The sequence below is a fragment of the Lentinus tigrinus genome (genome assembly GCF_003813185.1).
Source record: "Lentinus tigrinus ALCF2SS1-7 unplaced genomic scaffold L226scaffold_11, whole genome shotgun sequence".
In the NCBI taxonomy this organism is placed as follows: domain Eukaryota; kingdom Fungi; phylum Basidiomycota; class Agaricomycetes; order Polyporales; family Polyporaceae; genus Lentinus; species Lentinus tigrinus.
Genome location: NW_027137920.1, coordinates 680,854 through 704,953, shown reverse-complemented (window position 1 = coordinate 704,953; position 24,100 = coordinate 680,854). Strand labels below are relative to the sequence as shown.

The 24,100-nt window shown below is 56.0% G+C and overlaps 11 protein-coding genes across 11 annotated transcripts; 6 read left to right on the top strand and 5 right to left on the bottom strand.

Annotated features, from left to right (window-relative positions):
- Positions 1-904: 904 nt before the first annotated feature.
- L226DRAFT_612914 (uncharacterized protein) lies at positions 905-2,437 on the top strand (the record flags this gene model as incomplete). Its single annotated transcript, XM_067686445.1, has 1 exon — positions 905-2,437. The coding sequence occupies one exon, from the start codon at positions 905-907 to the stop codon at positions 2,435-2,437; it is 1,533 nt and encodes a 510-aa protein (XP_067535861.1).
- Positions 2,438-2,580: 143 nt separating this feature from the next.
- Positions 2,581-3,920, bottom strand: L226DRAFT_570930 (alpha/beta-hydrolase; the record flags this gene model as incomplete). The annotated part of the gene is made up of 8 exons (XM_067684492.1): positions 2,581-2,629; positions 2,688-2,700; positions 2,764-2,846; positions 2,902-3,092; positions 3,165-3,369; positions 3,422-3,546; positions 3,604-3,676; positions 3,727-3,920. 8 exons carry the CDS (start codon positions 3,918-3,920, stop codon positions 2,581-2,583), a joined length of 933 nt encoding a protein of 310 aa, XP_067535860.1.
- An 880-nt stretch (positions 3,921-4,800) lies between these two features.
- Positions 4,801-5,096, top strand: L226DRAFT_534859 (uncharacterized protein; the record flags this gene model as incomplete). Its single annotated transcript, XM_067680765.1, has 2 exons — positions 4,801-5,007; positions 5,047-5,096. Coding segments are annotated over exons 1-2 (173 nt in total), but the record flags the coding sequence as incomplete, so codon positions are not given.
- Positions 5,097-5,411: 315 nt separating this feature from the next.
- On the top strand, positions 5,412-7,346 carry L226DRAFT_59927 (uncharacterized protein). The gene is made up of 7 exons (XM_067685663.1): positions 5,412-5,434; positions 5,607-5,685; positions 5,875-5,901; positions 6,300-6,359; positions 6,531-6,561; positions 7,061-7,199; positions 7,257-7,346. Exons 2-6 carry the CDS (start codon positions 5,653-5,655, stop codon positions 7,162-7,164), a joined length of 255 nt encoding a protein of 84 aa, XP_067535858.1. The 5' UTR covers positions 5,412-5,434; positions 5,607-5,652; the 3' UTR covers positions 7,165-7,199; positions 7,257-7,346.
- On the top strand, positions 7,226-9,631 carry L226DRAFT_545619 (feruloyl esterase-like protein; the record flags this gene model as incomplete). Its single annotated transcript, XM_067682360.1, has 13 exons — positions 7,226-7,556; positions 7,607-7,648; positions 7,710-7,783; positions 7,860-7,984; positions 8,112-8,154; positions 8,229-8,390; positions 8,454-8,491; positions 8,546-8,773; positions 8,825-8,903; positions 8,962-9,164; positions 9,230-9,233; positions 9,299-9,502; positions 9,554-9,631. The coding sequence occupies 13 exons, from the start codon at positions 7,226-7,228 to the stop codon at positions 9,629-9,631; spliced, it is 1,611 nt and encodes a 536-aa protein (XP_067535857.1).
- Positions 9,632-9,643: 12 nt separating this feature from the next.
- L226DRAFT_508031 (uncharacterized protein) lies at positions 9,644-11,615 on the bottom strand (the record flags this gene model as incomplete). Its single annotated transcript, XM_067678161.1, has 3 exons — positions 9,644-10,384; positions 10,445-10,934; positions 11,043-11,615. The coding sequence occupies 3 exons, from the start codon at positions 11,613-11,615 to the stop codon at positions 10,086-10,088; spliced, it is 1,362 nt and encodes a 453-aa protein (XP_067535856.1). The 3' UTR covers positions 9,644-10,085.
- A 346-nt stretch (positions 11,616-11,961) lies between these two features.
- L226DRAFT_560350 (zf-C3HC-domain-containing protein) lies at positions 11,962-14,189 on the bottom strand. The gene is made up of 6 exons (XM_067683356.1): positions 14,065-14,189; positions 13,648-14,000; positions 13,512-13,595; positions 13,335-13,447; positions 12,373-13,281; positions 11,962-12,315 (listed from the first exon to the last, which is right to left on the bottom strand). Exons 1-6 carry the CDS (start codon positions 14,100-14,102, stop codon positions 12,274-12,276), a joined length of 1,539 nt encoding a protein of 512 aa, XP_067535855.1. The 5' UTR covers positions 14,103-14,189; the 3' UTR covers positions 11,962-12,273.
- Positions 14,190-14,611: 422 nt separating this feature from the next.
- L226DRAFT_552859 (Pkinase-domain-containing protein) lies at positions 14,612-16,644 on the top strand. Its single transcript, XM_067682891.1, has 10 exons — positions 14,612-14,824; positions 14,877-14,947; positions 15,009-15,100; positions 15,160-15,184; positions 15,235-15,303; positions 15,356-15,816; positions 15,866-15,971; positions 16,021-16,116; positions 16,170-16,373; positions 16,429-16,644. The coding sequence occupies exons 1-10, from the start codon at positions 14,698-14,700 to the stop codon at positions 16,468-16,470; spliced, it is 1,293 nt and encodes a 430-aa protein (XP_067535854.1). The 5' UTR covers positions 14,612-14,697; the 3' UTR covers positions 16,471-16,644.
- Positions 16,577-17,840, bottom strand: L226DRAFT_612908 (uncharacterized protein). The gene is made up of 3 exons (XM_067686444.1): positions 17,326-17,840; positions 17,126-17,266; positions 16,577-17,068 (listed from the first exon to the last, which is right to left on the bottom strand). Exons 1-3 carry the CDS (start codon positions 17,749-17,751, stop codon positions 16,640-16,642), a joined length of 996 nt encoding a protein of 331 aa, XP_067535853.1. The 5' UTR covers positions 17,752-17,840; the 3' UTR covers positions 16,577-16,639.
- A 159-nt stretch (positions 17,841-17,999) lies between these two features.
- Positions 18,000-21,216, top strand: L226DRAFT_612907 (RNB-domain-containing protein). Its single transcript, XM_067686443.1, has 2 exons — positions 18,000-18,507; positions 18,567-21,216. Exons 1-2 carry the CDS (start codon positions 18,086-18,088, stop codon positions 21,010-21,012), a joined length of 2,868 nt encoding a protein of 955 aa, XP_067535852.1. The 5' UTR covers positions 18,000-18,085; the 3' UTR covers positions 21,013-21,216.
- A 168-nt stretch (positions 21,217-21,384) lies between these two features.
- On the bottom strand, positions 21,385-22,851 carry L226DRAFT_545614 (GroES-like protein; the record flags this gene model as incomplete). Its single annotated transcript, XM_067682359.1, has 7 exons — positions 21,385-21,495; positions 21,566-21,627; positions 21,695-21,832; positions 21,923-22,181; positions 22,250-22,333; positions 22,399-22,579; positions 22,652-22,851. 7 exons carry the CDS (start codon positions 22,849-22,851, stop codon positions 21,385-21,387), a joined length of 1,035 nt encoding a protein of 344 aa, XP_067535851.1.
- Positions 22,852-24,100: the final 1,249 nt, after the last annotated feature.

The following is a 24,100-nucleotide window of genomic DNA, read 5'->3' as shown; positions in this document are numbered from 1 at the left end:
CTCCAGTGCCGCGAGGCTGTCCGTGGACGGGAATGCATCAGCACCGAGTCGTCAGTCGACGAACGCGAAGTGAGGGTGAGTCTTCCGGGTCCAGTGAATGGCCAAGGCCGAGCAGGCAGTGAGTTCAGAAGTGCACTCCGAGAAGTATGAACTGCGCAAGGAAGCCCTCAGTCTCCAAATGAGTGCGCGCAGTGCCGTGTAAGCCCATGGCGGGATTCGCTAAGAGAGGTGGTGGCAGGAAAAAAGTCTGAAGGCTGTTACGTGAAGCAGCGAGGTGCGGCGTGCCTGTGAAGGGACTTCGTGGTCAGACGTCTTGCGCTCAAGCGGTGGTGGCGCTGCTCTCCCCAGACGACCTCATCCCGCCACCTTCATCGATATCATTGCAAGTCTCGAAGATCCATGTCGCAAAGCGCGCGCTGAGCAACTTGCAAGTAGGGTGCAAACGCACTGCCCACAATACGGTTACTGACTTAGGTATCGTGTGCGACGCGGCTGCTGGGCGTGTACTGGACCACGCATGCTCTGAAACTTGGAACTACCCAGGAAAGGATGATTTACCGGTTTTTAAACCATCACTGTATTGGTTGGCCATGTTCAGTTGGGTCCCTTGACATTCCGGAGATAGACATCCACCTACAGACTATGGTCACCCCAGAATCAACGCCTTGAGGCATCACGCACAGCTTGCCTTCATGCCTAGTACCTACAAGCTGAAAGCGGATGTTCACCACCATGGTACGTATTTGTCCAGAACATGTAGGCTGACGCGGCTTGCAGGTGCAAATACTCCAGTAGGCATCGTCAGCCTCCACCCTGTTAAAGCGGGTCAGCTTCGGGTTCCCAAATCCGCCCTTGGTTTCTTCCCTCGCCTCTCGCTCCACCAACTCGACGACCTCTATCCAAGATGACTGGCGTCCTTGCTGCCATGGCTCAGTTTCTCAAGCGCGATCCGCCAACAGAAACTTGGCCGGACCGCCGCAACGGCAGGCGCAGCAAGTCGGCCACACCAGACGTCGTCCGCCTCCTGGTTGATCTCGAAGAATACAACCCGGAAGACGAATCAATATGCTGTCCCCACAATTGCTCTCATTGCTACTCTCCTCCTAGTCTTGTCTACTCCTCGGCCAGCTGCTCTTCCCTCACACTCACTCCGTCCACTGTCTATACCCCGCCTTCTTCCGTTTTCTCAGCCAGCAATGTCGCTCTTGCTTCCTCGCCCAAGGGTATCACCCTCTCTGATGGCACCTCCCTCTTTCCCTTGCCTGAGCTGGACGTCGTGACCAGCACAATTGCCCAACGCCGCGGGATATCAAAGCTTCCCGCCCTCAAGCCCAAGCCGCGGAATGCAAACGTGCCCAGCTTCCCGGGCTCCAAGAACAAGTCATTATCTCCTGTCAGCCCGGACTCATCTACATTCGCTCAGCGCTTCGTCGGCTTCATGCGTCTTTCCTCGCGTCCGGACCCAGATCCATTACTCGAAATCCCTTCTCCGCGGGACTATGTTGAGGACCCGTTCGGTAGGGCGTCAGCTCCCTTCTACGAAGATGCCTACCTCTTCGACGCGTCTCCGGTTCCACACCCAGACCTCTACGACATCACCATTTACCGTGCGCTCCCCGTCTCAGATGACAAGCACTACTACACCGAGAGGTGCCCCAAGCACGGGAAAGCGCGGCTCTACATCGGCGTGTCCGACATAGACCCTCCGGCGCCTACCACTGACACCCCGTCTCCTCCACAACAGCTCAAGGCCCGTCGACCCGGGTCGCAGACCAAGCTTCCTGACGCTCCTCCGCCCACCCCTGTGACCACCTCCGCGCCGCCGAGGTCGAACCTCCGTCCACTGCTCCTGGCCCAGAAGCTCGCGCAAGCGGAATCGATTGTCCCACCCACAGGGCCGAAGCTCCGTCCGCTCTACCTGCCGCAGCACCTCGCGCGGGGCGTATCCCATCCGCCGCGGCGCTCCATACCACATTCGCGCTCAAATACGTTTCCGTTCGGTCCGAAGGCGCCTGCGCTGCGCTCTTTCAGCGACACGGGTGCGCCGGGGAAGAATCACGCGGGGCAGGGACATGCCAAGTCGCCGTCGCGGGTGCTGCAGCTCAACGGCATCGTGTCGCTCCTGGAGGTGCTCGAAGACGGTCAGGTCGCGGATCTCTCGGTGATGGCGACGTTTGGGTCTCGGTCTGGATCTGAGGATTCTCTTGCTGCGAACGCCAGTACTACTGGGCCGGCGCTGGTTCTCCCGAGCGCGCACAGCATCCCTTCCTTTGCCCTCGACTCTCCTGGACCGCAGGACCTGCCGCAGCCTGTCTCACGGAAGGTCGAAGATATCCTCGAGTTGCTATCGGCTAGTCCATCTGTCGCGAGTCGGCTGTCGATTGAGAGCGTTGTGACGGTGCATCGTGATTTGTCTGTCTGCGCTTACGCTTTATGAACGTCTACGTCGCTTTCTGAATATCGTTTCTTCAACTTGGTTATATGGGGCCATTCGGTGGGGTGCTGAAAGTAGTTTGCGCATTAACGGATTAGTCTATTATGCTTCTATGTTAGTAAAGTGTGTATGATCTATGGTGTCCTTCAATGGCTCTTAATGAAGTTTGTGACTAATGCCTTGAACTCGTTCGGGCTGTCAAAAGCAATGTGAGCAAACGCAGCTATCACAGGTTGAACGAGATGATGCCTACCGTTCTGAGTGCACTGTATCGGACGAACACAGCCAAGGGTCAGCCTAGATCAGTGAACGTAAGGCGTTGAACTCACCCCAGTGTCCGGCGTCTAATTCTTCCAACACCATCTTCGGGAAGAAGGCCTTCGCTGTATCTATGTTGTGCCTGTTGATGTACCTATGGCAGATAGGTCAGGTCCAGTACAGGCAACATTCGAGGAACATGTACGAACTTGCTCTTCCTGCCCTTGATGAACAAGGTCGGCCCTTCGAACATCCGCTCACCAGGAGCCCAGGGGAATCCGCCGATCTCGGGTATGGCCTCTCCAAGAAGTCCGATGGGTATGCGGAACTTTAATGGGTGGTGATGATGCGCGGTCGGGTGCTCTAGGTTCAGAAGCAGGAATGCACGCGTCATAGGGTCCTGCACGAGATTCGCGATCACAAGTCAATAAGGCACTACTAGCACGGAGTATGAGCCAAGGCGCGGACGGACTTGCTCGTATGGTTTCAGGAGCCGGTCAGCTTCCTGACGCGTCTTGACGTTGCTCGAATCGATCTTCTGCATCGCGTGGATGTATCCCGTAAATTCGTCTGAGAGCGCGCCTCGCGAAGGCGCAATGTCCGCCACAATGAGATGGGAAAGCAAGTTAGACGGAAGTTCGGGCGAGAGAGCGACTGTCATCGCGACCTTCCCTCCCCTGACGGGTGTGAATGAACAGCATCGTGTCCGGTATACGTATGAGGACGTACATGGAGTGTCCGAGGAGGGATATGTTGGACAATTTATGGGTCTGGAAGAAGTGGAGGACGTCGGCGGCCATGGCTTCGTACGTATGGGGTTTGGCATGAGGAGACGTCCCGTGATTACGAAGGTCCTATTGCCTCGTTGAAATTCAGGATGCGCAGTTTGAAGCCCAGTAGAAGAAACGCACCAGAGCATATACGGGTCTTCCAAGATCCTTCACAAAAGCTTTGGAAAGCGAACCCCAATTGCGTTTCATCCCGCTGCATCGGATTCGTGTCAGAATTTTTTGAATATTATCATAGTAACGCACAATAGACCGTGTAGGATGACTAGCGGCTTATCCGTCTCGTTTCCATCCGGAGGGACGACCTTGTCGAAGTGTAGCTCAACCGGGGAGATGGCAGTAGACGCAAGTCGTGTCTGTATCCGAAACGATCTCACCAATGGTGACTTGAACGAAGATCTGCACGCGCCAGGGAGTGCCATCGACCGGCTTAGGATCATGGTGGGGGTTGTGCAACGCATGTGTTGCATTGAGAGTCGGTCGGCACATCCGAAGATGACGAGCAACACATCAGCGGAGGTTGGACCGTGACATGGGTGTGATAAGATAAGATCTGGTTCATCCCAAGCATCTCACCCTTGGGGGGCGGCAGGGCCCTGCGGAATCCCTCTTACAGCCGTTTGCATATCCGTCTGGAATTCGCGACGCGCGAATCTTTATTTGTTCCAAACAAACATTGCCTTAACGGGTAAGGGAAAACAGCCGGTGGCACCAGCCAGTGTGTCTCCAGCCCCGATCCTGCTGTACAGTGCTGCATATCTGAGGATCTTGCTGCTCAGAAGTGACACATAATTGCACCCTGACCTTCCGAGGTTCAATTTCGGGCCAAAATTCGCCCATTAAGTCCTCCCGGAAAACACGCGAGGTTTAGGTTGTTACCCATTAAGGCAATGTTTGTTCGGGACAAACAAAGATTCACGCGTCGCGAATTCCAGACTGATATGCAAACGGCTGTAGCGCGCGGCCGGGCGCCTGAACAGATGCTGACGGATCAGGGTTTGTCTGCCGAGATGCCGGGCTGAACGTCATCTCAGATAACTCGTCTACCAGGCATCTGGCTGCGATAAGTCGAGTGCGGCGTGGTCTCGCGCGCTGCAGTCCCATCCCTTTCCGAAATTTCCAGATCTTTTGCACAGATAGGATGTTTGAGCCACATACAACAAAGTCTTCAAGGTGGAATTTAGAGATGCAATCATTTTGTGCAGATATACTGTTGTGCAACTCTGACCAATGTCGAGATTGTACTCTTCTAGCATACGCTGGAGAAATCGGCCTTGAAGACATCAAACTGACATAGAAAAGCTTTCAGGTTCAGTAGAAAGCGCGGCAAAACAATGTCATTTGGGGACTGCAGACACAGCGTATGAAGAGCGCCTTGAGTAACAAGCGGGACAAGTTCCAGGCGCTCGTTGAAGCGGTGACCCAATATGTAGAGCACCCAATGCAGGCACTAATGATTCTCAAAGTGACAGAAGGGGAAGGCGAGGCCGACATGAGGTGGACGAGGATGGGACTGCGCTGCGAAAGGATGATAATGGGTATGGCTCAGATATTGAGTTGTAAGACCTGTTATGATGCAGTTTCCTGCTGCCTACCAACGTCCCGCGTCGTCTCCTGGTGGCTTTGACAGTCTGTTGCTCAGATCTTGACCACAAAGAGCTCGCATTTGGTGGAGGGAGGACGCGACCAGTGACCACTAGATGAGTCGCGATCGAGGCGACGCATCTCGCTTATCACAGAGATGAGATGTGATTGCACGCTATCTACACACAGATAACAGCAATCTAAGGCCAGGTCGCATTATGTAAGCTGCCGGGCGGCTAGCGGGCGCTGCCCCTCCCCATCACCCTAGTCACGAGCCGAGCGACCTGCCCTGAAGTAACGCGCTAAAAACGCGTCCGTCGATTTTCTTCAGACATGTTGCTCGTCCACGACGGCGAGCCCAGGTGTGACGGTGAGTTTCCTCTTTTCGTTGCCCCTTCGACGCGATGATACCTTTCGTTTACCTCGAGTGGTGTCGCTATACCAAGCGGCATTCACGATGCTTTGAGAATTTTGTCATAGTTACACTGATCGGTCTTCTCCATGTTCAGTGGTCCAGTCACTAACTCTTGCGTCCTCCATAGGTGACGCGATACATTTATCGAATGCCCTGGTGGATTCCTTCGTGATATGGCTTGTGGGAAGGCCTCGAGTTTTTTGTCGGTAAGGTGAGTGTGTGTCCTGCGCATCTCCAATGTTACAATCGCGATGCGATGAATTCAAATCATTCAAACTAGAGTATCTGAGAGCCATAGGCTCGGTGCTTTACTTTTATCTGTCAATCCACTGATCTTTCTTTGAACTTCTCATTCTTGTCTTGACCATTTCACTGACCATGCTTTCTCGATATAGTTCTACGTCTTCTTGCTCTCTAAGGCCGTGAGCGTCCCAGTTTGGTGAGTGTCCTTTTCTTGTCAACGACGCCACGATGTAATAAATGGAGTTACCGCCTGACCACATGTCTACGGACGTCGTGGGTTTATGACGACAATTCCAAGGCTGTTTATTCTTCTGAGCTTATCTTCCGTAACCTGTCAACGAGATGCTGACTTCGTTCGTAGTTCGCGGTTTTGCTATCAACGTCATGGAGGGTCAGAGGATCAGATGTCCTGGTAAGTGGCTGTTCCTTCCTCCCCCACCACAATGATGCTATTATCACGACGGTCTTCGTACTACTACTGCCGAAAATGCCCGCCACAGCTCAAACTTTCGGGCAACCCCTTCTGATCTTCGATCGCATTCCCGAGCATTGAACGTCTGCTGACTCTCATTCTTAGGTCGTTCGCGCTGTGGCGGTACCTTCCCAAGTTCGTGTTGTATTGCCGTCGATCATGATGGTGAGTACCACGTTTCGTCGTTGAAGATCAGAGTGGCGGCGGTGTGGATGAGTTACCATAAAAATTATCAACTAGAAGCTGTTGCGGAGCTCCGGCATTGAATGATAACCTTATATTCTGAACCTCATTCTACACATTAGCCGCTTGACGATTGCTGACATCCAATCCTAGTGTTGCCGCCGTTACTCGTGGTATCTGTCGGGTGAGTTCATTTGTATTATGTAGCCATGCTCACAATCGAGTTCTCTGGGTCCTGCACATCGTGAGCTCGGATTGTATTACTAGGACGCGGTGATAATACAGCTGTCGTCCCCTTCAGGGCTCCGGTGAATGTCCATCAGCCTTCAGACAGAAGATCCGATAGTGTGACCGGCCTTTCACAATGTGCCCTCTAATTGGTTGACTCAAAGTTCGACTCTCGAGGTGTACAATTGTGTCTGTACCGGACATGCTAAGGCACGAACCAATACAGTACGTACGCGGCAGTTGCCTGCGTGCTGGCTAACTTATTTTGGGATTGCAGTTACAATCTCCATTGAGGAACTATGCCTCTTCTCCTCCGGACTGCTCGGGGGTTGTATGCGCCGTCTTTCTCTTCCGCCACACGTGTTTTCTGATACATTCATCACATGGCGCACGGAATCTTCATGTCTTCCTTTCTGGTGGTCTACGCCGCTCATAGCAGGCACACCTATTCACAGAAATAACTCAGACGCCGTCACGAGTACCAGGATCGCAGTTCATATCCTCATCTGCACCCAAACAGCGCAAGAGCTGCCGGCCGATACGTCCGGCTTCGACCTGAAGGTTGGGAGATATAACGGGGTGTAGGACAGCCAGGTCCGTCGTGCACTCGCTCCGTCCAAATGCACTTACCTCCCCTCTTTGTTCTGCTAGGCCTTGCGCTAGGGGCCACTGCTGCCAGCGGATCCCAGTCCACCTGCAGTAATTTCACTCTAGATGACGTGCCCAATGTCAACTTCACTGCTGCCACCTACTACCCTGCCAACGCTCTCGTGAACATCTCGAACGCCTACTCCAGCATCGACGAGTCCAACTTGCCTGCGTTCTGCCGCGTGGAGCTCGTAATCACGACGAACACGACCGCGGGGTCATCTGCACTCACAGAAGTCTGGCTTCCGGATGACTGGAACGGCCGGGTGCTCACAGTCGGCAACGGTGGGATGGCGGGAGGCGGTAGGTTGAACCTCGGTTGCTGACCTATGCTTAACTGACATGCTCTCCAGTAACGGTCACCGAGCTCGGGCATGTTGCGGTCCCACAAGGCTGTACGTCATCGCTTGCAGCGTGTTTCGTACACCACCGCGTGCTAACATGAAGCTGGCTTAGTCGCTGGGATATCCACGAATACCGGTCATGACGGCACGACAAACGACGGCGCATGGGCTGGGCCCCACAACGACGTGAGTACATGACCTGAAATACGGACATTAATGGACTGCCGGGCGGACCGCTCATGATGGCCTTGCTCGGGTGCAGAACGCTATTGTCGACTGGGGATGGAGAGCGGTGCACCTTAGCGTGCTTGCGGGTAAGGAGGTTGTGAAACAGTACTACGAGACCGCGGCGAACAAGTCATACTACCTTGGATGCTCCAATGGTGAGTTGGCGCATCCATCCTCGGCCCGCCTAGCTGTTGCTGATAACCTCTTTGTACCAGGTGGCCGACAGGGGTGTGTCATTCGACCACCGGTCCGTGCACGTAGTGAATGGCTAACCCGGTATGCTCAGCCTGAAGGAAGTGCAGGAGTTCCCTGAAGACTTTGACGGCGTGGTGCGTCACCGGCCGATGCCCTGCTAAAGATATCGTTTCTGGAATGCTGTACTCACCTCACGCGGTGCACTCAGGTGGTCGGTTCTCCCGCGAATTGGTGGACGCATTTGCAAGCATGGTCCATTCACATGAACCTGAACACAGAGCCGTCGACCTCTCCGCATTTCATGACAGAAGACATGTGGCAGGACGTTATCGCTCCTGAGGTCATGAGGCAGTGCGACGAGTACGATGGCGTGCGTCGTTTGTGTGTTCATTCACAGTACAAGAAGCCGATTCTCACGCATCCCGCTCCTTAGCTCACAGACGGGATCATCAACGACCCACGGACGTGCAGGTGGATACTGGTGATCTGGTCATCCATTTACATTCTCTGACGCCCACTTGATAGCTTCCGGCCTGAAACACTCACCTGCCGCCCAGGTCAAAACGCTTCGACATGCCTGACTGGGGACCAGATCAGCGCCCTTCATCGGATCTACGCCGATTACTACGAGGCTGACCAGACCTACGTGTTTGGAGGGTACTACCCCGGCGGCGAGGCTCGGTACTACAGTGGTCTCGTGGGCAAGACGCAGTTCAAGATCGGACGTGCTTACTTTCAGTTCATGGTCACGAAGTGCGTAAAGCTCCGGATGTGCGCCTGACGAAATGGCTCACAGCGATGCAGTGATACAAGCTGGACGATTCACGACTACAACGCCGACTTACTGGCCCTCACTGACGAGTTGGACCCTGGCCAGGCCAACGTGAGCGCTGCATCTGAAATCATCTGGATGCTCATTCTGACGCGTTCTTGGCACGCAGGCAATTGACCCGAACATTACTGCCTTCGTAGGACCGGAGCACAATGGAAAGCTGATCCAGTACTTTGGATGGGCAGACGAGCTCATCAGCCCGGGTAACGCAATTCACTACTACGAGACCGTCCACCAGTTCCTCCGTGCAAACACGCATTTGGACATCAACGACTTCTACCGCCTTTTCTCGGTCCCGGGCATGAATCACTGGTGAGTAGTTGTGCGGCCTTGTCATCATGGGAGAGACCTTCTTATATCCTTCTTACATTACATAGTCATGTGCGTAGCATATCTGCGTACCGCTCTTACCCGTCCTAGCTCATCGCTGGCGATTCATACGATAGGGTGGGCTTGCAGCGAACGCCTTCGGCTCAGTCGAGCAGGCGTCCAATAACAGCCCGCCGCTCTCCCTCGACGCCGACCACAACATCTTAGCTGCGATAGTCCGTTGGGTCGAAGAAGGCGTCGCGCCCGACACCCTCACCGGAGTCTACTACAACGACAACGACGTCGCAAATGGGGTCGGCTTTACGCGCCCGCTTTGCAGAGTGCGTATGTCGCTGATGAGTTCTAACGGTGTCGCTAACGAGACTCCGCAGTACCCTTACAACCTGAGGTACCTCGGCGGAGACCCGAATAGCGCCAGTAGTTTCGAGTGCGCGTTTCACCAGGCGTGAGCTTGATTGGAAGGACTCTGTCACAATCGCAATGATGTAAGAGTACACCCTGTACTTGTAAGAGGGCAATTTATCTTGAATCCTCTGAACCGGTTGCTCGACCGGCCTTGTCAGGCCCTGTCTCCACCATCCATACACACAATAAAGTGGATGTAACGACCAAAATAGAGTACCATAAATTACACGATCAAAGCACGCATAAAATACACACCCAAGCCTGCAAGACGAAGTTGAATGACCACAGAACAATCTGCCCAAATCCAAGGCGAAAAGAACGTCACGGGCAATGTTCAACAAGCTCTCCTAATCCCGAGCAACAACACCCCCACGCAGGCATCGGCATATCCAAACTTCCAATTTCCGTCTCCACGAGTCCCTTGCTGGTAAGGATGTTCCGGCACTCAATATGGTACAAAACGGTGTTCATGACGGTGCAATATTGTAATCGATACGCCTACAGCAACCCTGCGGCCTGGAGGGTGCGAGTGAGTCGCAACTCAGCCTCCGTGGCCTCGCGTCGTTCGTCATTTTCGTCCACGGGCTGCTCACGTCGTGGGGGCGGCGAGTCGGGCTCATCCTCGTCGGACAGGCCCGTGAAGCCAAACGCAAGCTCAATGTTGCGTCGCACCTGCTCATCGCGGGCACGCTGCTCAGGGGTCATTGGTTCCTCGGGCAGTGAGGCCGCGCGGATCGAAGCCTCCCAGCGCTTCACGCGATAGAAGCCCACGCAAGACGAGAGCAGCAAGAACCATCCTACAGCGCGCGCAGTGAGAAAGAGAAGCGATCTAGGCCACAAAATCAATCAGGACGCACCGAGTGTCATCAGGACGAGCGCAATCCAATCGCGAGACGACACGGCGAACTGCATCTCGAGGTCCATGACTGAGTTGGGGTCCGTCGCATTATAGATGGTGGCTAGAGGAGTGCTGGCGGTTGCATTTAGGGCTTTGAGGGTGCCGTTGCTCCACATCGCAATTTGCTCAGCCAGAGCCGCCTCGTCGATTGGGGCTGCGTTGCGGAAGGAACCGCCATATTGGATCAATCCATACTGAATGAGGGTGGCACCCAGACCAGCACGAGAGCCATACTTGGCGGCGTGGGTCGTGTGCAGCAGGTAGGTGAGAACGAAGCCGGCAAACTGGAAGAAGTAGGAAACGAAGGCGGTCATGATGAACGAGAAAACGGGGCCGGAAGGGAGGTCGTCCACAATCATGAAAGCGTTCGGGTCCATAGTACCTGCGGGAGCATGCACCGTGGTTTCCCAGTAGGGAGGCACCGCATCTGCCTGGGCTTCGGCGTACGACTAAGAGGCACAGAGAAGGTCAGTACATGCACCGCCACCCTTACAGATACCAGGACGCGCAAGCGTCGGCAGGGAGGCGGGATGTGGCGAAATGGGACGTTAACGTACCGGTGGTGTCTCCTTCTGAACCTCCTCGGGAACAATGTGAACGTCGCCGTTCGCATCTGTGATTTCTATGCCTCGCGAAGGCTTCGCGGCGACATTTGCGAACACACCATCATTCTCCGTGCCTCCGCCCACCATCCGCGGCCCAGGGGCCTCCGTCGGTACGCGAACGTAGTGTTGCGGCAGCAGCGCACCGACTGCTCTTCGCCAGAATGACACACGTGGCTTCGGCGGCCTCACGGGTGCCGTTGGGAGGAAACCATTGGAGTTGCCGAAATCATTGGGAAGAGCAAGAGAGGAGGGGCCAGGAGGCGAGCCGGGTGGTGGGTAGTCGTAATCTCTCTCGAAGTCGTATCCGCCAGGGACCGACTGCGGTGTCGGGATTGGCTCTAGAAACTCGCCGTCGAGAGGTGGATGGTAGTGTGAGTCTGAGCGCGGGGGCAGCGCCCGGGTGAGAGGGGTGGATTCGGACGAGTCCTGGCCTTCGTCCTCGGAGTCAAATGCGTCGTCGAGCTCGCGCTGAGCGTCCTCAGCGGCATAGCGGGAATTGGGGAGCGGCGCGTATGGGGTGGGCATGGGGAAGATGGAGGGAAGAGGAGAAGAGCCAGAGGGCGCAGACCTGGCGCAGACAGAGACCGAAACTGCGACGGTGACAGCGCCTGGACAGCGCTATCAGACGGCGCCGCCAGGGGGCTCCCACATCCGCTTTTGGTAACTAGGATCTCTCGGCGGCGACGTGCCTCGCCATCACCTTGACCACCACAGCCAGTACACCGTCGGCTTGAGTTATAATCTGACCAGGTGTGGATGAGCGTTCAGGCATTTGAGCATTTGCTGAACCATATGGACCTCTTCAGTGCACGAGGCATACCGCGTCGACTGCATGTCCTCCGAGGCAGTTCGTTTCCGACCATACAGGAGAAACCTGGGCAGCCGCGACAACGGCGTGATGGGAATGACCACAGTCTTGCTACTGTTCTATTAATGCATACGGTACATGTTCATCGTTGTAGTCGACCGCGACGAAATGCTAGTAATCTCCCTCCGGCTTTCTGACCGTCAGTCAGACGATAATTTCGCTACGAGAGAATTGAGTAATGTTACAATTGAAGGGTGGACCCAACGTGCAGCAAAAAGATATATGATATACACAGCACTTGACAGATGAGCAAATTGTGGACTGGATATGTGATGCAGGAGATGAAATGATTGTCCAAACATTGTCCCCGAATACTCAACCAAGCAGGCCCTTGACATACTTCAACAAATCCTTCCCCTATCCCGAGTTGTGAGTGAGAATCCCGTGTAGGTAACAAGCGGACAAGATACTCACCCCATGACTCTTCACTCCAGCAACCATCGCATCGATGGAGTCTGCCTCTCCTTCGACACTCTCAGCTCCCTCCGCGATACTCTCCGGTCGCCCGCTAGGCACACGGTTCAACCCGAGCCTCTGGCGCTGCGAGGTCCCGTAACGCGACACGACCGCTATGACAGCACGCCATCCCTCTATCGCACCAGGCTGCGCGTTGACCTGCGTTGACGAGCCGTTCGTGCTCGCCAACGACGCCAGGGACGTTGAGCGCTGGTGGCCGTTCACCTGTGCGATTGTCGGAGATGGTGCAGGGAGGGAAGGCAGAACCGTCGACCGAACGACGTAGGGGCAGTATGGTCGGTGCTCGCGGAGAATGTCCAGCTGACGCTGTGTCTGCTGCTTCTTCGCGCCGCTGTCCGCGCCATCGCCTACCATACGGTCGTCCTCCTCAAGCGGCTTCGGGAGGAAGGCCCAGAGACCGACACGGCGTTGGCACAGCGGACAATGTAGCAAAGTCGTGTCGGGGCGCAGTGAGCCACTCGAGACAGAGTGCATCGACAAAAGTGACGTGGAGGTGGAGATGCGGAGGGAGGACCTTGTAGAGCTTGGCGTGGGCGTGCTCTCGCGAGAAATGCAAGACGCACGAGAGGGCGTGGTGCGCATGGGTGTCCCAGGGACAACTGATCCAGCACGCGAGATCGACGGCGTCCTTGAGGGCTCAGTAGGAGCCGGTGGGAGTATAGCCCAGCCAAACACAGCGGCTAATATCGCCGTCTCCGAAGCTTGTACGCGGGAAATCGACGCGACCGAAGCGCTCGAAGGACTATCTTCCGTAGGTGTCGATGGCTCCGACGTCTCGATAAGTGAGGATGATGGCAAGGACACAGACGAGATGATGGCAGTCAACGACTGAACTTGAGCAACACTCTGTGTTGACGATAAGTCACACACTATGCCAATGTGTTGCAGTGATAGCTCACCAGAGGGTGCTTGATAGCAACTCCCTGCATAACAGCGTCGAGCAGGATGGCTCGGGCCTTGATCTCGCGGATGGTGGTCAATGGTGGTTGCAGGGGGATATGGTAGATGGAATCTATGAGTAGCGTCGAAAGTATCAGCTGAGGATACACGACAGCTAGCGACACAGGGACACGCACCATCACATTGACGAGTCTTCCACGGGCACCCGTCCTTGTGGTTCTCCACAAGCTGCGCGCGTTGCTTCTCTACCAGCGCATTCGCTAGAAACAGGATTGTTAGTACAGACCTACCTGCCAGAATGTCCCTACATACCGGCTTCACGAGTCATGCCATCTCGACCAGCAACGACCCATGAAACGCCACACAACCCACAGACCAAGCGGTCCTTGCCGTCGTTTATCCATCCGCACTTCGCCGCAGCCACGGTATCGATAACAGCAGGCTTATTGCCGTACGTGGAAAGCTTGTACGTTGACAGCCGTGACAAGAAGGAGAACGTCGATGAGGGTCGGTAGTCGCTCATGGACGGCGAAGAGTTATGATTCGGCTTGGATCCAAATCTGATAGGAAGAGCCTTCTTTGTACGACTTGCAGTGCGAGATAGAATTGCAGCGAGGTGAGGTGCAGTCTTGGACAGCTTCTCCAAGTCGCCAGAGGGGGCGGTCCTGTATCGACATGACGTTGAGGACGACTTGCTCGGACCGCCTCCTGCTTAATAACGATACGTACGTTTTGGTGTCCTTCTTTATTCCGTACTTTGTCAGCATTGCGTAGATTGAGCGAGAGGTACGGAGGCGCTTCAGGGGTGGTCGGGTGGTGGTGGTGGTTGGGGAGGCGGTAGGGCCGACAGCCTCATCAAGGGTCTGCAAAGCATCTTCAAGCTTGCGCTAAGTTGTGTTCGCGTGTCAGTCCACGTCGACGAGAAACTCAGGCGGGGGGCGACAGACTTTGAGAGACTTGTCGGACGAAGTAGGAACCGCCGTGGGGGTGGGAGTGGTCATCGTGGAGGTCGTTTGGTCAGCCATTGTCGGCATCGAAGCTGGTGCTGAGAGAGATAGCACGTCGTCTGAGAGGCAAGCGATCCGAACACGGGAAAGAAATGAAGAGACAGGGATGGAGAGCAGGGGCAGAGGGTGGTGGTAGTGGTGGTGGCGGATAACGAACTCCGGACGCGGCGGTGGCGAACTGACTACACGCGCAGACGCCCAAGTGAGCGCCGGCGCCTTCGCGTTGGGCGCAGCACGGCCCGCACAGGAACGCTGTACTGCTCGAGACAGCCTCACGTTTGTCCAGAGTCTCTGTCTATTTCTCTTTCTGTCCCATCCGCGTCGTTCTTTACTCTCAACCTAGTTGCTTGACAACATGTCGCTTCCACCCCAACTCCTGCACACACTTGAGGGAATCAAGTACCAAGTCAAGGATGCGTTCTGGGCTCTCTCATCATGTATATGCCAGCAGTCAGCCAAAGTGAAGATAAATGGGAGGACATGTGCGAACACTTCGTGTCTCTGCGCCGGTATATGCTCACTTACGACCTGCAGTCAAGATCATCCGTGTCCTCGGGGAGGGAGGCTTCTCGTTTGTCTACCTTGCTCAGGATGAGCACAGCGGGGTCCGTCATACTGCTTCTGAGACACTTTCCTCAATGCGCTCAACTGGTACTATGCTTTTAGAGGCAATTTGCGTTGAAGAAGATACGCTGCCCAAGCGGACAGGAGGATGTGCGTCAAGCCATGCGAGAGGTAGAAGCCTACAGGCGTTTCAAGTGAGTTGCGAGCCAGTCTACTTTGTGTCCCCCTTCTGAAAATGAATCTGCTTGCGAAGACATCCCAACATAATTCGAATCCTCGTACGTTGTAGCATTCTCTCCAGATGAGCTACTGCTGACACGCTACCCAGGACTCTGCAGTCGTACAGGACCCTAACGGTGACGGCCAGATAGTCTATCTGTTTCTCCCTCTCTACAAGGTAGGCCGGCGCGACTCTCTTAGGAACCTCGTTCTGAACGCACAATTCAAAGCGCGGCAACTTGCAAGACGCGATCAACGCCAACTCTATCAACAATACCCACTTATCCGAGACCGAGATGCTCCGCTATTTCAAGGGCACATGCGAGGCCATCCGTGCTATGCACGACTATCGCGCACCCATTGGTTCAAAGTCCGAGCCCTTCCCCTCTCGCGCGAACCAGTCTTCCTCTGCCCGACATGCTCCCTCCCTCCCCAACTCGCCGCGTCACTCTGAGGACGAGGACGAGATGTTCCCGCACCCCGAAGGCGACGGAGACGGCGGGTACTCATATCATGGCCCGGGCAGCGGCGCAAATGTCCCACTCATGACCAGGGACCGGCCAGAGGAGCATGAGACGATTTTCGATGGAGATGAGGAGCTGAACAGGATACAACACGAAGGTGCGAACGGGAACGCGCAGCCAGGTCAGACGGAGCTTGTTCCGTATGCACACCGTGACTTGAAGCCTGGGTACGTCTAACTGACACCGAGAGAGGTAATGGCACTCATTCGCTTGCAGCAACATCATGATCTCCGACGAAGGTCAGCCTATCCTCATGGACTTCGGTAGTGCTATGAAGGCGCGGATAAAGATTGAGAATCGTAACCAAGCGCTCCTGCAGCAGGTACGTGAGCAATGACCAAAAGAGAATCCTACTTGAGCGAAACCCCCAGGATATTGCTGCCGAACAAAGTACAATGGCGTATCGCGCGCCTGAGCTGTTCGATGTCAAGACTGGCATCACTCTCGATGAGAAGGTTGACATTTGGGTACGTCTTTCAGCCTCTGTTCATCGTAATGTTTTAGTTGACACGATGCACAGTCACTTGGGTGCACACTATATGCACTCGCCTACTCCCACTCTCCGTTCGAGAACATGCAAACGACCGAGCAGGGCGGTTCAATAGCCATGGCCGTCATGGGCGCACAATACAAGCACCCTCCCTCCGCATACTCGCAAGGACTCAGGGACTTGATCGACAGCATGCTGAAAGTCAAGCCTCAAGAGCGGCCTGATATCCACGAGGTCCGTTTTCATTCAAGTGCAATACATCACCCCTTGTTGACTGACGTCCGTCCAGCTGATCCGGAAAACCGACCAGGTTCTGGCGAGCCTCCGGTGACCAAGGGTTGTCTTTCTATCTGGCAGGCTTCCCTACTATTTCTTGTATATGCCCATGCCGCGTTCGCGCCTGTCCACTCCTTGCTATTTTCGGTTACTTATGACTTGTACCTTCATGGACGCCGTCATTGCTATATAGAATATATGTGCATACAGAATCACCACGGGAGCTACGAGGGTTCGCTGCGCCGCCTCTTCTTGGCCTTGGCACCTTCCATCCCGTCCACCGCCTTCGCCGCAGGTGACGCGGGCGCAGGTTTGGTGGAGGGCAGTTTGGCATTTAGTCGGCCCTTAAGCGACGACTTGTTTGAGGGAGTCTCGGGCCTCTTGGGAGACTTCGATAGTGTAAGTCTCGACTTCTTCGGCCCAACTTTTGGCACACTGGCATCCTCCTGGTCTCCTCGTTCGACTTTCCGTTTCTTTGTGGGCGGAACCTTCGCTGGACTCTTCTCCTTGGGTTCAGATTCCCCGTCAGAGTCAGAGTTGGCTGATGGATCCGCCGCCGCCGCCTGCAACTTGGCCTCCTTCTTGGCCCTGTACTTCGCCTTCATGACCTTCTGCTTCTCGCGCTTCGCCTTGATGGCAGCAACTTTTGCTTTCTGCAGACGAATTGGTCAGTAAAACGCGTAAACCACCATGAGACAGGGTACACGTACCCTTTTTTGTGCACGTTTCGACAACTGCCCCTCAGCGGCCTTCGCAGCGTGCTCTTGCGCCCTCAAGACCGTCCGTGTGTCGGTATCCGCTTCCACCGTCTCAGCAGCATCTCTGAAGTGGGTAAAGTGTCGTTTGTGGGCCTGGTTATCCAGTAATGCATGAGGTTGAATGGTCACGAGTAAGAAAGGTGTATGCTCACATTGGATCTCAGGTGGACGTCGATCATAACGGGGTTCTTGAGCAGCTTCCCCGGGCATAAGATGCACGCCTTCACCTCTGGTTCCATGGACACAAGGTATATAGGGTTTTGAAGGGCTTCCGTGACTGTCATGGAAGGTTCGTCGTCTTCGTCTTCGTCTTCTTCCTCGGACCCAAGGTCGCTCTCTGCCTCCTCGTCCTGATCCTCCTCCATCCCATCCTCCTCGCCCTCATCCTCGCCTTCCTCATTACTCCCGCTTCCACGTGGACGCTTGAGCTCAGCTTCCGATTCGTCCTCAGAACCAGAGGAGGAAGACTCGTCCGAGTCGGTGTCGTTCATGCCCAGCATCTCCTTCATGTCGCCGTCCAGGCCGAGCTCCTCCTCCTTCTCCTTCTTGCGTATGCGCTTTTCAACGCGCTTGAACATGATGTGACGTCGCGCAGTATATGGATGAGAAGCTAGCGAGTCGTGCGCGATTGTCGTGAAGACAGGTATATGAGCAGGAGGTTTGCCCGCGGTCACGGTGGCGGAGGAACTTTTGGGATCGAGATCTGAGATTCGGGTGATCGACGCGAGTCGCGTGCTAGCGCCCATTTTTTGACCGCCACGGTCACTTCAGTCTGTGACTTTGACTTGTACGCGACCACCATCTCGCCCCCTCTAGAGAGGCTTCTGCTTGCTTTCACTGTGACCTCTTTGGCCCACGCTCATTTGTGACCAGCCCTCTGTGCGGTTACTGGCATTCATCTCTTGACTTACCATGAAGCGGGTCGTACTGCAATGCTCTGACGTCTCCAGCTTCCGCAACGTTGTCCGTCGATGCGCCAGTACTTCCGCGTATGGGGCGAGTCGATTTAAGAACAAGCAACGACCTCCACATTCTCGCAAAGGCTCTGAGCAAGACGTCATCGTTGCGCCAGAACTGAGGGAGGTGCTGTCACCGGAGGCATGCGGATGGCTGGAGGGCAAGCCGTACAAGGCAGACAAGAAGGGGAAACGTCCTCTGACGGCTGTCTTTGATCGTCAGAAGGTTAACCCGCCGTCCATGGAGAAGATGACGTTTGACGCGATGGACACGGTGCTGGAGGATACCTCTGACTCCGCTTTCGTGGATGCGGATGAAGACCTGATCGCTGTAGACCCTCTGCACATACCTGCCGGTACTTTGGTTGAGATTCGAAGGTAAGTGATCCGGATCGCATACTTCCTCATCTTTACCAACCTTTATCGTGATTCTGCAGGAGTGGGGCGGCGATGCGCGGTATCGTGCTTTTCTCCATTCTGTACAAGCGGAGATGGATAGTTCACACCCTGGCCACCAACGGCGAAGTTTGGACGCATCACGAACACGACGTCACGTTCCAGATCCCTGAATTCGTACCCAAGAAGCTGGTGGACCAATGCGGGCTCTGGGAGAACGCGCAGTCGGACACCGAGACGGCTGCACGGGTGGACGTCGTGAAGCGACTCCGGGCATTCGAGAAACGCTTCGAGTACGACTGCCACCAGATCCCCGAGCTCGCCCGCTCGACCTCGTTCTACGACCGGGTTGCGCACCCGGACGGGAAGACTTGGTCCCAGGTCACCACCCGCCAAGCAGCGGAGATGCTGCTGGGGAAGACAACCATGTTGACCGCTGACGACCTGTTCGCGGTGCAGGTTTACCTCTTTGATCATGGTGACCTGTTCGTTTCCGAAGCTCGGCGGTTCTTGCAGACACAGATCTTCTGGGTCCGACCTCGACAAGAAGTGGAGGACATCCGGACGGTCCATAGGATCATTACCCACAAGAGTCCCGCTTTGGACACATTCCTCTCAAAGGCACGCACGATTGTGCTCGACTCGAGAAAGCGCGCCCTTGACTCCTATCATGAGCCACCGTCCCGACAGCCCCTGGATGACATTCAGTGGACAACGGAGGACAAAGCCATTATGCGTTTCCTTGTGGCATCTATGCAGAATCGCAGGATTATCCAGGCCGATCCTTACGCCATCCCGCTTGCGCACATACTCAAGAAGCTCGGCTTGTACACTATCGGGGAGACAGAAACCTACGACGTTCGAGTCGCACACCAACTCCTCGTCGAACTAGGCCTCGTCGCACCTTGGGAGGAGCTGAACACTCGACAAGATCTCAAGCGAGAGTCTCCCCTGCAAGTTGATTTAGCTGCTACGAAGTCCACCCCCATTCTTCCTAGCCCACTTGGACCAGACGACTTCTACTCTCACGACATAGCCGAATCTATACGGCATGACTTCGGCGACACGCCTGTGTATGTCGTTGACGATTGGGACGCCGAAGAACTCGACGATGGTATATCTGTCGAAAGGATACCGTCAGACCCGGAGCATACCTGGCTTCATATTCACGTCGCGGATCCTACAGTTTTACTGCCTCCTACCCACAGGCTCGCCCGTCATGCGATGGAGATGTCTACAGCCTACTACTTTGTCGACCGTACAGTGCCGATGCTTCCCCGTGATGCGCAGTTCCACAAGTTCAGTCTCGGGAACGTTTCCGGACAGCCCGAGCCAGTCCTGACGTTCAGTCTGAAAACGAACTCTTCGGGCGCGATCGTGGACTACAAGGTTCGACCGTCAGTCGTCCGGAACGTCCGCATCATCAGATACGACGAGGTCGACTCTCTCATTGGCGCTCCCCCCCATCCCGTCCTGTACCCTTTCGGTAAACCTCTGTCGATGACACACACAATCCGTCCATTTGACGATGCGACGGCGGAGGACTTCCGGCTGCTGCAGACCGTTACCCATAACCTCACGCGACATCGCTTGAACAACGGTGCAATCCACTTTGCCTTCGGCCAGCCGGACGTGACCATTAACCCTCGGCCACTTCCCCACGAGCTCTTGTCGACCGATGAGCCGCACACCTTCCGTGGGTTCCCGTCCATGACGTACGCGGTGCTGCAGATAATGGGGCAGGGCGCCCGCGCCATGATCTCAGAATCCATGATGGCCGCAGGCCGCGTCGCGTCGCTCTTCTTTCGGGATCGCGGTATCCCCGCGCTGCGGCGCGCGGTCGGTGCGCTGCAGGTCGAGCGGAAGAACGGGCTGGAGAACCTGTTAGCGACGCGCCAGGAGAACGGGGCCATCGACGTCTTTGAGGCCATGCGCAACCGCGTCTCCGCGCCCGCCGCTTCGTACACCACGACGCCCGGGGGCCACTCGTTGCTCGGCATCCCTGAAGGCGAGGGGTACATGAAGGTCACGTCGCCGCTGCGGCGCTTCGGGGACATGCTTGCGCACTGGCAGATCAAGCACGCGCTGCTCGCGGAGCGGGACCCGGTGCTGTTCGACGAGGCCTGGCTGAGGCGGATGAGCGAGGACTTGGGCAGCCGCGAGCTCGAGGCGAAGCGCACGGAGGGCCGGCAGCAGCAGTTCTGGGCGCACTCATTCTTGTTGCGGTGGATCCATGACCCGGCGCACGAGAAGCGGGCGCACGACCCCCTGCGCTCGCTGAAGGCCCGTATCACGGACGGCCCGCTGCAGAGCGCTCGCTACCACGAGCTCCTTTGCAAGGTGAACATTCCGGAGCTTGGGCTGCATGGCCGGATTGGGCGGTGGCCGGTCGGCCGGCCTGTCGAGCTGGGTGATGAGGTTGAGGTCGAGATTGAGCGGATACAGTTGGGCACGCACCCGCTGTTGGACGTCAAGGTTGTTTCCTAGATCAGCAGGTTGCCTCGTGTTGGAGGTCGGCCAGCCGTACACTAGACATTGCATAATATCCACCATCATAGCTGGCATCGTCGCCCAATTTCATACAAATGTATCGTAGCATAGTTTAATCGCATCCACCTCTCATGTGCTACCATTTTCCAATGCCGAGTTTATGCGGCGGCGGCGGCCAAGGTTAACCACCTTGCAGCAGGCTTCGCCTTACATAAAGGTTCAACATTAACACGGCTAGGGCGGAGTCAAACAGTCCATCGCTTGCACCATGATTCCCATCAGGTCAAACTTAAGTTGAAGTACCATGGCATTATCACGACCACCCTCATGCATACTAGTGGACTACATCATCTCGGTACATAGTGCCGGTCAAGCGGGAATAACCACCTTGCGCCCGGTGACAGTGCCGGCCTTCAGCCCGTTCAGGATGTCGTTCACCTTGTCGAGAGGCTCGGTAGCCACCACGGGCTTCACGACTCCCTGCAGTCGCACGTTCGAGTCAACGTCCTGGCATCTGTACACGCGGGACTCGGAGGGGAGTAAGACGCACCTTCGCGAGGAGGTCGAGCGCGGCCTTCATGTCGTCCAGGGTGCCATACAAGGTGGACAGTACTGCCAGTGCGATTTAAATTGAGATGCGATCAGTGACCGGTGGTCCGGCGCAACTCGAAACACTCACCGTTCGTGCGCCATTCGATAAGGTCCACAGAAGACACCGGGAGCTGGTCCGTGGACAGGCCGACGAGGACGATGAGTCCACCAGGACCGGTAGTGTCCACGATGTCGAGCTTCACAGCGTCCTTGGCCAGCGTGAAGGCTGCATCACAGCCATACAGCACGTCAGCGTCCGTCCCAAGTGTGTCAGTCCTCAGGCCTCAGGCCTCAGGCTCTGGCCCAGTGCACTCACTCTCCTGGCTCACAACAAAGTCAATCACGACGTCAACCTGGAGTGGGGTCGCGCTCGGGTCGGTCGGGTTGAGCGCCGCGGTGAGCTCGAGGATGTCGAACGCCTGCGCGGCCCCAAGGGACAGCGCGAGCTGGCGCGCGGCGGGCTTGATGTCGCACGCATAGACGGTCGCCCCGTAGCTCTTGGCGAGCTGGAGGGCTTGGTGCCCGAGCCCCCCGATGCCGAAGATGAGCACGCGCTTCGTCGTGCCGGGGGCGAGCTGTAAATTACACAGTGTGAGATGCGGCCAGAGGTACGCTCTGCAGTGGGGCCCGAGGGAGAGCTTACCTGGGCGACGTTGTGCACGGCATTGTATGCGGTGATGAGCGAGTCGGCCGCGAGGCAGGCGACTTCGGGGGATAGGCCCTTTGGCTGGGTCGGACGGTTTGTCGGTCAATACAGTACTGGTGGACAGATGAGGGTCTTGGGGAACGCACCACAGGCGCGAGCTCAGCCTGGTTCACGACGATATACTCGGTGAAGCCGCCGTTCTTCCCCAGGCCGATGCTGTTCAGGGCCGGAGGTAGGGATGTAGAGGGGTGCGCCAGCGCGCACGGGACGACGTCCCAGATGGCATAGAGCTCTCCCAGGGTGATGTCCTTCACCTCCGAGCCGAGCCTGGAAGTAGTCAACCATTGATATTGAGCGTTAGAAATTGGGCGAGGGCTCTACATCGGAGGGACGGCTTACTGCACGGCGTAGCCGACGTTCTCGTGCCCGAGGGTGTAGCTGCGGGGATCGGGGACGGCGGCGGAGAGGACGAAGGTGTCGGAGTGACACACCCCGGACGCGGCGATCTTGAGGAGGACTTGCTGAGGGCCTGGGGTCGGGACAGGCACGTCCTGCAGGACGAGCTCGTTGTTGCCGGGGACGTAGACGGCGGCGCGCATGGTCTTTCCTGTGGCCATCGTGGGGTGAAAGGTGTTCTTGGAGTAGAGGAGTAGTACGTGTCGGTAGCTGGAGGTGTGTGCAGACTGTGTATGTCGAACCATGGCTCATGCTGCCCCGTAGTTATGGCGAACGACTTGACGGGTCGAGATGTTGGGCGACTTGGATGTCTTCAGGAGTTGTTCACATTCCGAGGCCATGACCCTTCCTCGGCGCAGAGGTCAAACTTGCATGCGCTCAAAGGACAGCCTCTGGTGAAAGCACAAACAGGGGAATGCTAGACAGGAGCGAGCTGACACATCTCCGTCTCGTAGCGGAGGAATGCATATTGGGGACAATAGCTATGCTGCATGGGCGCAGGGAGCAAGATCAGGTGTCTGGGCGCACTCAAGCGGCAAAACAGTCAAAGGCGCTTATGACGACTATTGTGGTTATCGACCCTAACTTCCAGGTTGTCGGTGTCCGATCACACCGCGTAGTTGTAGGGCTGTCGGCGGATGTCTTGATCGGCGAGCGTTGTGAGAAAGGAGCTTCATGAAAGAACATCATAGTGGTTCAGTGAAGGCGACAAAAAATATCCAGGGCATGGCACGGTGACCTACTAACACAGATACCAGTAAGCATTACTATGGTATACTATGGCTCGTGGCTAGCATGAAGACAAGACGCAATGCCCTGCAGCGGGGGGCAGACGATGTTCGCTGCTATCCTGAGGTTGACGACAATCTGGATGGTTTACGTACTCTTTACTTGAGATGCGTTGAATGTCACGGCCATGGGCTCCGTGCAACGTTGATCACACTGTGAAGATTTCCCTGTGCGACGTTCTGCCGGGTCCGCCGAGGGAAAGCCTCCGAAGGACGCAGATCGAGAGAGAAAGAGCAGACACGGACCGGGCGGTGATACATAAGAGACGCACGTTGGACGGGGGCGGATCCGAGGGGCCCGATGAAGACAAGGCCACAAGGAGCGCGAGGGGGCCAAGACGGCGACGATCGCTGCGATTGTCCCAGCGCCGGCCACGCGCGAGACGTAAACGAAGCGAGCATTCCCAAATCAGGACGCGCACTGCGGGGAAACGTCGGGAGACGCCGGAGGAGCCTCGTGCGCTGCAGCGTAGATGATGTCACATGCATCATCGATGAGTCTCTACAAGAGCAGCAGCACTCCTAACCCTACCCGCTCTCCCGTCTTTTCTCGCTCCTGGGCTCCTGCCGCCGCGGCCCTCCCCACTCGCCACATCCCCCGCCA